Below are 10,585 nucleotides of genomic sequence, written 5' to 3'. Positions count from 1 at the left end.
GTTCTCTCCTGATACTATCATTCCTGATACAATCAAGATATTCTCTTTCAAGATGGCGGCTTCGGGAACAGCTTATTGTCTTGAACCAGAAAACAATGGATTTCTGGATTCTCCTGCAAATTCCCCAGCTGTAAACTCTCCAAACATACCTTTATATTTGTTTCAGAGTTCCAACACCATCCTGTGAGCCCTCTTGGCCTGGTATTCCATGGTGTTGTTGACAGAGCTTCTTACTACACGTGTACCCGATCCGCCATCTTTACACTATACTAGGGCATTCATAACTACCTTAAAAATTACAAGTTGTCTTTAGAAGCTCTGTTAGCGTGCCAGTTGGGCTGCTAATCTCAAGGTCAGCAATTCAAAACTAAGCCATTCCTTGGGAAAAAGATGAGGCTTTCTGCTCCCATAAAGATTTACAGACTTGGAAACCCTATGCGGTGTCACTGTGAGTCAAACCAACTCCACAGCACATAACCACCACCATATGTTGACCTTAATATAGCATTGCTCATTTGTCCCCTCGTTTTAGGAATTTTGAATATGATTATGTTAGAATAGCATAACATGACCAATTAAGTATTACATATCAGAGCTACCCAGTATTTTATCCATAGTTTAAAACTGTTAAATAGCCACAGATATTTAGAAGGCCGTTTTGTTCTCTTCTTTTTTCCTTGTTCTTCTTATTATAGAAGTACATTTTTTGTTTATTTTGGTTTTTGTTTATATATTCTTAAATTAGATTTTCTTAAAATACAAAACTCTGTTAAAGTCTGTTACTGATGTTTGTTTCGTAGGAGCTTCTATGGCCCAAAATCGTGGAAATTTAGAAGCCAAAATTGAAAGTTTGTGTAGAGAGAATGAATCTCTGAGAAAGACAAATGAACGTGAGTGTGATGCTTTAAGAATTAAGAGCAAAATCATAGAAGACCAAACTGATACCATTAGAAAATTGAAAGATGTAAGTTTGACATTTTATTTTGGGAAAAATTGAAGTTTAAAAAACAGTGGATTAAAGTGTCCAAAAAGCATTTATTTCAATTATTTCAGACTGTTTAGAATCTGGAGCACAAAAGTATATATTTCTTTTACAATATTTGCCCCTTTACTTTTCGAAATGCTATATATGATAGTTTATTGCCTAAGTTTTTTGGAGAATGTTATATCACCCTTTGAAATCATTTGGAAACGTGGTTAGGTGCCATCGAGTTGGTACTGACTCATCGTGATGACCGTATGTGTAACAGAATGAAATACTGCCTGGTCCTGAACTAACCTCACAATTGTTGCTATGCCCGAGTCCATTGTTGCTGCCACTGTGCCAGTCCATCTCACTGGGGGTCATCTTCTTTTTCTCTGGCCCTCCACTTTACCAAATATAATACCCTTCTCTAGGGATTGGTCCTAACTGATAATGTGTCCAAAGCACGAGAGATGAAATCTGGCCATCCTGGCTTCCAAGGAGCAATCTGGCTGTACTTCTTCCAACACAGATATGTTTGTTTATTTGGCAGTCCATGGTACTTTCAATATTCTCCAACACCATAACTCAAATGCATCAGTGCTTCTATGGTCTTCCTTATTCACTGTCCATCTTTCATATGCATATGAGGTTATTGAAAATACCATGGTTTGGGTCAGGCACATCTTAGTCCTCAAACTGACATCTTTGTTCTTCAACACTTTAAAGAGGTCTTGTGCAGCAGATTTTTCTAATGCAATACATTGTTTGATTTCTTCACTGTAATGGGAATGCTAAGGAAGAAAATGGGGAACAGGAGGCTGACAATGAGGTAGACCAGGAAGAGAAAGAAGGTGTGGAGGAGGAAGAAGAAGAAGGTGGGAAGGAGGAGGAGGAGGAAGAAGGTGATGGTGAGGAAGAAGATGAAGATGAGGAGGAGGCCAAGGCAACTACGGGCAAACGGGCAGCTGAAGATGATGAGGATGATGATGCTGACACCAAGAAGCAGAAGACCAACAAGGATGACTAGATAGCAAAAAAGGAAAAGTTAAATTTTAAAAGGTCACCGTGACCTATTTACCCTCCACTTCGTGTCTCAGAATCTAAACGTGGTCACCTTCGGGTAGAGTCCCACTTGTCTACTTTGGGCAGCGCCACCCACAGATAACATGCGCTCACCACCACCCAACCAAAACCACAGTGTGAATTTGCAACAGGGGAGAAAAAGAACCAAAACTTCCAAAGCCCTACTGTTTTTCTTAAAAAGTACTTTAAAAAGGAAAATTTGTATTTTTTATTTACGTTTTATATTTTTGTACATATTGTTAGGGGTCAGCCATTTTTAATGATCTCAGATGACCAAACCAGCCTTTGGAGCATTCTCTGTCCTAATTCTGACTTTACTTGTGGTGTGACCATGTTCATTATAATGTCAAAGGAGAAAAAAACCTTGTAAAAAAGGCAAAAACAACGACAAAAAATTGCAATCTTATTCCAAGCATTTCAGTAACTTTTTTGTGTATGTGCTTAGCTGTACTGTAAGTAGTTGGTTTGTATGAGATGGTTAAAAAAGGCCAAAGATAAACTTTCTTTTACTTTTTTTATCTATGAAATTGTTTTGTTTTGTTTTTTTGGCCTGTTTGATGTATGTGTGAAACAGTGTTATCCAACAATAAACCAGAATTTTATTTTGCTGAGTTGTTCTAAAAAAGATTTTTACAGAAGTTTTCTGATTTTGCATGTACCAATATCCTGTCAAACCTACATATATTTATGGGTATACTCTCACTTTCCCTCCCACACCTGTTCAACCTGCTTGTGTATCCATGCAGCTACACGTCGGTCACTGCAGGATTGTCCCACAAAATTTTTGAAGGCCCTAACGGAACTCTGATAGTGTAGTGTTTACGATTCTGGCTGCTAACCTCAAGATCGGCAGTTCGAAACTACCAGCTGTTCCACAGGAGAAAGATGAGGCTCTCTTTTCCCATAAAGATTTGCAGCCTTGGAAACCATGTACAGGGTCACTATAGTTGGAACCGACTCCATGGTACTTAACAACAACAACACATAGGATAAATTCAGACTTAGAGAAGAGAAAATAAAAAGATTTGGGGCATGTAAAAGCTTGTTACTGTTGTAATAGTAATGAAATTAACTTTATTTTAAATATAAAATATTTATTCACCTTAATGTAAACAATAGAAGCACTATAAAACATTAGAAAGAGCAATATAATTTATCCCATACATGCATAGTGACATCAGTCTTAGGGGTATCACAGTCACATCACGGAAGTTTTGTATTTGTCATGAAAATGTAGATGTCCTTCAAATGCAAAATTAGAATGCTGAATGTTTTTCAAATTTAAATATACCTGTTGAGATCTTTTTATATTTTATTTCCCTTCCTTCTATCCCCCTTTGTGTGGTTGATGATTGCTGACTTTACTGAACTAAAAGTAAATAAATAGGACAAAGATTGAATCATTCAAAATGGAGCCTTATATACAGTGGTGGTGCTGGTGGTGGTGGATATGTTCCATGGAGTTGGTTCCGGCTCATAGCAACCCTGTGTAGAGTTTCCAAGGCTGCAGATCTTTATAGGAACACAAAGCTTCATCATTTCCCCATGGAGCAATTGGTAGATTCGAACTGTTGACCTTGTGATTAGCAGCCTACAACACTAATCCACAACACTACCGGGCCTCCTTTTATACATAGTAGTGGTGATTTTTCTAATTGATTACAATTAAAACTGTTCCTTAAATCTTTTCTAAAATATTCATTGAGCATGCCATTTCTTTTTTAATTCATAGTTTTAGAATAATTTTAAACCATATCTAATAAACTAGAAAATGAAACATGTAAGGTTAATTAAAAATAAAGTACTGATTTTTTTCCTTGAAGTGTTTACAGGAGAGAGATGCAGACATTAAAACTTTACAAGAGAAAATCTCTGAAATACAAAGATGTACTCAAGAACAACTTGAGGAAAAATCTTCACAACTGGATGTTGTAATTGAGAAACTAGAAAGATACAATGAAAGAAAAGGAAAACTTAAACAACAGTTAAAAGAAAAGGAAGATGAGCTTGAAGAAATTAGAAATGCTTACAGGTACCATACAGTTTCCTATTGTTAAAATGAAATGTAGCTCAATCATTTCCTATATCCACTTTTGTATTTTTATTTATATCTTCTCATATTAGTACACTTAATCAGAAGTGGCATGATAAAGGAGAACTTCTGAGTCATCTTGAAATGCAGGTAAAAGAAGTGAAAGAAAAGTTTGAAAACAAGGAAAGGAAACTTAAAGAAGAAAGAGACAAAAGTATTGAAGTACAAAAGTAAGTATAACATCTTGTGTTGTTGCTGTTGTTAAAGTGTCATCAAGTCGGTTCCAACCCACAGTGACCTCGTGTAGGGTTTCCAAGGAGCGGCTTGGTGTGATTTAACCAGTTTTGCAGTCCAGTGCATTAACCCACAGCGCCACACCAGAACTCCATTAACATCATATAGGATTGTTGTTGTTGTTGTTAAGTGCCGTCGAGTCGGTTCCGACCCATAGCGACCCTATGACCCTATACAGGGTTTCCGAGGGTGTAAATCCTTACGGGAGTAGAAAGCCTCAACTTTCTCCCGCGGAGCGGCTGGTAGTTTCGAACCGCTGACCTTAAGGTTCGCAGCCCGATTCGTAACCACTACGCTTATCTTTAAACATAAACACTGAATTAAGATGGATGAAATGTGTATAAGGAATGAAGGAACGTGCTAAAAACAAGTTGTTGTGAGGTATTGGAGAATTGGTTCTAACTCAGCAACCCTGTGCATAGCAGAACAAAACACTTCCTGGTTCTGCATCATCCTCACACTTGTTATGTTTGGGCCTGTTTTGTCAGTTCATCTCGCTGGGAGGCCTCCTCACTTTCACTGACCCTCCCCTTTTGATAACTTGTTTAAAGTATGAGAGACAAAGTCTTACCATCCTGACTTCTAAGGAGCATTCTGGCTGTTCTAACTCCAACACAGTTCTATATGTTCTTTTGGCAGTCCATGGTACTTTGAATATTCTTCTCCAACACCACAACTCAAAGGCATCAATTCTTCTAAGGTCTTCCTTATTCACTGTCCAACTTTCACATACATATGAGGTTATTGAAAATACCATGGCTTGGGTCAGGTAGGTACTCCTTAGTCCTCAGACTGACATCTTCACTCTTGAACACTTTAAAGAAGTCTTGTGCGGCAAATTTGCCTAATGCAGTATATCATTTGATGTCTTGACTGCTGCTTCCATAAGTGTTGACTGTGAATAGAAGCAAATGAAAGGCATAGTTATTTGCTAAATTAATTCATGCCAAGTGTAGTAGAAGAAATTGTATTTCCGATAGAGTCTAATGATTAAGTGATTAAACTGGCACCAGGCCTCATCAGACCAGTTCTGCCACTTACTGGATAACCTGAGAAACTGAACCATGTTCTTTAACATACATATGCCGTCATACTTAAATTACTCCTATCTACATCAAATTGCCTCAGCTTCACAGATATCATTTAACAAATCACTTGATCAATTTTAAATCCTCATCTATAAAAATGAGTCTAACAGTTACTACCGTGAATGTTTGATGTAGGCTTAAAAGTGTATGTATTGTATGTGTATGAGAGAGCTAGAGTCTCGTGCGTCTTACACAGAATTGCTATATGAGTATTTGATTTCTATTATAATTCAAAACAAAGGAATTGGGTTTTTTTTGCCTCCAGGATAATTTTGTTGTTGTTTAGTGCTGTAGAATCAACTCCAACTCATAACCACCCTGTATAGGGTTTCCGAGGAGCAGCTGGTGGATATGAACTGTGCCAGCCTTGTTGTTCGAAGTCCACTGATTATCCTATGTTGTTGAGTACCGTGGAGTCGGTTCTGACTCATAGTGACCCTGCACAGGGTTTCCGAGGCTGTAAATATTTACGGGAGCAGAACACCTCATCTTTATCCCATGGAACCGCTGGTAGTTTTGAACTGCCGACCTTGAGGTTAGCAGCCCGACTTGTAACCACTACGCTACCAGAGCTCCTTGTAGTGAATCCTGTTTAGTTAGTATTGGTGCGGTGCTGTAGGATAAGCACTAGGCTAATAATCCTTAGGTCAGCGGTTCAAACCCACCAGCAGTTCAAATTCCCCTTGGACATCCTGTACAGAGTTATGATTCAGAACCGACTCGATGGCAGTTAACAACAACATTTTGTTAGTAAGTTTACTAACAGAAGTTTGTCTGTTAACCATTACCATAATGAAGTCAGATATGCATAGTTTAAACTTCAGACCACATTGCAAATACATGAAGGAAACAGACGGACAGTAACCACTATGAAGCAACTTGCACCCTTAGTCTCAAAATAAATGGGATGTTTTAATTTTTAGAGAGTGGAAATGTAATAAGTTGCCAGTGATATACTACCTTTTTCTTGGCCCTGCTTTTATCTAACAGATTCCGCTGGATGATGAACTACTTATATCTTTAGTTATCCTATGCTAGTCATATGCTATTTTCCTAATAGTTGAATTTAGTTTCCAGTAAAGTATGAATGTAAGAGCTGCAGTCAAAAGAAAATGCATCCAGTTGATATTGACACATGTATGATTTTGTTTGTTTCTTTGTTTTTAAGGAATACACTAGAAAAGCTTAATAGTATGGATGATGCCTTTAAAAAACAAGTTGATGCAATTGTTGTAGCTCATCAAGCTGAACTATTACAGCTGTCAAATGAAAAGCAGAAGTGCCTTGAATCTGCAAATGAGAAGGTAGTGTAAGTAAAGATAGCCTTTTGGTTTTGATAAATAGTATTAAATCTTATAATAAATAGTATTTGAGTGTTTTAAAGAAAAAAGCAGCATAAATTAATGATTAAATAGATTTGAAGAAGGTTGCCAAAACTCTTCTGAAACCAGACCAAAATGATGGGAATACTGGGGTAATGGAACATAATTGTAGTGGACCCATAATACCATATATGACCCAGGTGACCACCAGCTCCATGATCGCGTGATTAAAATTGCCCATATTCTTAACCATGGATGAAAACTCATTTGGTTACATGTGGGCAGGATGAGAATGTGAATGTATCAACAATCCATCACTACCTTTGGAAAAGTTCTTAAAGCATATTTTGTTATTAATCTTGAAGACTATCAGCTGTATCATTTTGATATAATTGATAAAGGAATGAATTAGGGAGGTTCTAAATCAGAGAAGTTTCAGAATAACCGGTGGTGGTGGTGGTGTCGAGTCAATTCTGACTCACAGTGACCCTGTATAGGGTTTCCCAAGCTGTAAATCTTTACTGGAGCAGAAAGTGTCTTTTTATTCCCATGGGACAGCTGGTATCTTCAAACTGCTAACCTTGCATTTAGCAGCCCAGCTTGTAAATCACTACAGTACCAGGGTGGCTTCAGAATAACCTATCAGAGCTTTTTAATAATACACATTTATGAGCTTCCTCCTCAGAGTTATTCACTAAGTCTGGAATCAAACCCAGTACTTTATAACTTCCATATACTCTATGTGGGAATCCACTAGTTATATGAATTTCCATTTATCTCTGTGTGGCGCTGTAAGATAAAGCACTAAACCTCAAGGTCAGTTTGAACCACAAAGTTGGTGGTTCAAACCAACCAGCCATTCCTTATACAGGGTTGCTATGAGTTGGAACCAAGTCAACTGCACTTAACAACAACAATAAGAAATTTAAGTATATACAAAATGAGATTCAGATACCAGCATGTAAAAAAAAGATTCAACAGAAAGGCAACTTAATGTTTCTTAACTATGGTTAAATGCTCAACTAATAATCAAAAGATTAGTAGTTTGAACTCATCCAGCGAATCCAAAGATGAAAAGATCTGGCATTTTCCAGTAAAGATTAAATAAACAAACAAACAAAACCGAAACCCATTGCTGTTGTGGTGATTCTAACAGTAGAACTGCCCCATAGGGTTTCCCAGGCTGTCATCTTTACGGAGGCACACTGTCACATCTGTCTAATACAGAGAAGCTGGTTGGTTGGAACTGCTGACCTTTTGGATAGCAGCCAAGTACTTAACCACTGTACTGCCAGGACTCCTCTTCCATAAAGATTACATCTAGAAACTCCCCTGGGGCACTTAGTTCTGCTCTGTCACATGGAGTCACTATGAGTTGCCATGGACTAGACTAGATAGAAATTATATTGAAGGCATGTGTTAATATATCATAAGAGTGTTTGAAGCAGAAATTAAAATCAGTTACAGGAATCCTGGTTTGGCACTGTAGGATAAGCACTGAACAATAAGGTTGGTTTGAACCTCAAGGTCTGCAGTTCAAACTCACCAGTTGCTCCTCGGAAACCCTAAACAAAATTACTATGAGTCGCAACTGACTCGACAGCAATTAACAACAACAACACAGAGAATCCTAGGAAAATAAAGGTTAGGAATAAAAAGATAAAATGATCTTTCAAAAAGATAACTTCTGAAGATCAACATCAATTTTTTAAATACAGTAGAGATGGAAGTCACATTAAAAAGAATGTATTTGGAGTAAGAGGATATTTCAGTTTTGAAAGTCTGCAAGGAACTGGTGTTTATGTTGAATTGATGTCTGAGCATTCATAAGCAACATAAAGGAGTAGAAGGATTCATTCAGAAAACTGGGTCTCTGTCCTAGCAATATAGTACTAATTACTAAACTGTACATCCTTGACCAAATACTTACCTTTCTCTGCCTTCATTGTCTAAACTCTAAAATATAGAGTCCAATTGACATGCTTTTCTCACAAGAGTCCTGTGAGATCTAAATCAATAATGTTGTTATGTGCCATCGAGTCGGTTCCGACCCATAGCGACCCTGTATAGGGTTTCCGAGGGTGTAAATCTTTACGGGAGTAGAAAGCCTCATCTTTCTCCCGCGGAGCACCTGGTAGTTTCGAACCGCTGACCTTAAGGTTCGCAGCCTGATTCGTAACCACTACGCTACCAGAGCTCCTTATAATAGACACATAAAAATTGCATACCATTAAACATTATATTTTTCCTATTGCCATTTGAACTACAAAAAGTGGCACCAACCATTCCTCCCACCACACTACTCAGCTAGGTTCAATAATTCATTGTAGTGGCCTCACAACTCAAGACCCCCTACTCAACGGGCATGAGGTTTATTAGGGAAGTGGTCAGGTTACAACGCAGGGTCAGAAATGTTCAAGGCATGCTTTTTCCAGTCAGGACAGCTTATGCTATGCTCACAGGCAGCCTCACTGGCACTCAGCCCCTTGGCCTGGCCTTTACTTTGTTTGAGAAATATGAAACACTTTTAAGGGTTTTGATAAATGCTTCTCGGAAGCCCTATACAGGGTCGCTATGAGTCAAAACTGACTCAGCGACACTTAACAGCAACATGGTTAGAAGAAGAAGCTCTAGTAGTGCAGTGGTTTATGAGTTGGGCAACTAGCTGCAAGGTCAGAAGTTCAAATCTATCATCCACTCTCTGGAAGAAAGATGAACCTTTCTGCTCCTGTAAAGATTTATAGCCTCAGAAACCCTATACAGGGTCACTGTGAATCACAGCTGATTTGATGGTACACCACCACCACCATGGTTAGAAGAGACATTAATTAAGTAATTCACTATACTGCATGAACAAATTGAATTGTATTAAAACTTAGCTTTAAAGGATTGCCACCATTTGAAAAATGCATAAGAAATAAGCGTTTGCTTTTTTCTTTCAATATGCATTTTAAAATACATTCTCTTTAAGAAATTAAAATATTGTAAATTTGCATATTGATTTAGGTTTACCAAGTTGAAGAAGAAATGCGTGGGCTTCTGGAAGAAACAACCAAAAACAAAAGAGCAATGGAAGAAAAAATTAAGCAGCTTGCTTTTGCTCTTACTGAAATTCAGCAAGAACTGTGATGGTTTTGAAAACAAAACTAATTGAAACGAACCAGCAAAACTATTGTAAAAATGATTAAATATTGTAGCAGTAGTAACTGCTATAACTGAAATGTCTCTTTCTACACTTCATTCTGAATATATTTTAAAAGACTTGTGATCAAGTATTTACTAATTGTATATACAGGTTTTGATAATAAATTGTTAATAGTTATATGTATTAGAAGAAAACTATCAAAATAATTAAGACTTAAGACACTTCTTGTTTCTGCGCTATACATTATTTACACACTTGATATATCAAAATGAAACTAAAATTAGTACTTTGACTACATAAAGTATTTTTATCATTATTATTACCTTATTGTGTTGAAAATGCGTTATATTATTAATTGTCTTTTAGTTGGCAAAGCTTTCTTCTTTTAAAGTGCTTAAAACAGAAGTGTAGCAAAGGGGTATTTGAAATCTCTAGAATAAAGTATGTGGCATCCTTAGGGAAGCATACATAGACATCTTCACATCACTCTTACAATGATCCCTTTAATTAAAGATTGCATTTAAGGTTTTAGAAACAGGAGAAGTGATGCATAAGCTGGATGTGGAGCTTACTGGGGACCTAACAACCCACTCAGTGTGAGTGAGAGAGTTTCTGGAAGATAGACAAACCAAACGGCAGAACTGAAGGCAGCCC

At 37.4% G+C, this 10,585-nt stretch overlaps 1 protein-coding gene across 1 annotated transcript in view; it reads left to right on the top strand.

Annotated features, from left to right (window-relative positions):
- The window catches only part of LRRCC1 (leucine rich repeat and coiled-coil centrosomal protein 1), a 62,833-nt gene extending 52,733 nt beyond the window's left edge, over positions 1–10,100 (top strand). The window contains exons 15-19 of the mRNA XM_006859243.1: positions 801–964; positions 3,874–4,082; positions 4,175–4,312; positions 6,633–6,768; positions 9,793–10,100. Of these exons, the coding sequence (XP_006859305.1) occupies positions 801–964; positions 3,874–4,082; positions 4,175–4,312; positions 6,633–6,768; positions 9,793–9,915 (770 nt within the window). The 3' untranslated portion in view covers positions 9,916–10,100. The remainder of the gene's footprint in view (positions 1–800; positions 965–3,873; positions 4,083–4,174; positions 4,313–6,632; positions 6,769–9,792) is intronic.
- The last annotated feature ends 485 nt before the right edge of the window (positions 10,101–10,585 follow it).

The sequence above is a fragment of the Chrysochloris asiatica genome, unplaced genomic scaffold (genome assembly GCF_000296735.1).
Source record: "Chrysochloris asiatica unplaced genomic scaffold, ChrAsi1.0 scaffold00031, whole genome shotgun sequence".
Classification (NCBI taxonomy): Eukaryota; Metazoa; Chordata; class Mammalia; order Afrosoricida; family Chrysochloridae; genus Chrysochloris; species Chrysochloris asiatica.
This window is presented reverse-complemented; position numbering and strand designations above follow the sequence as displayed.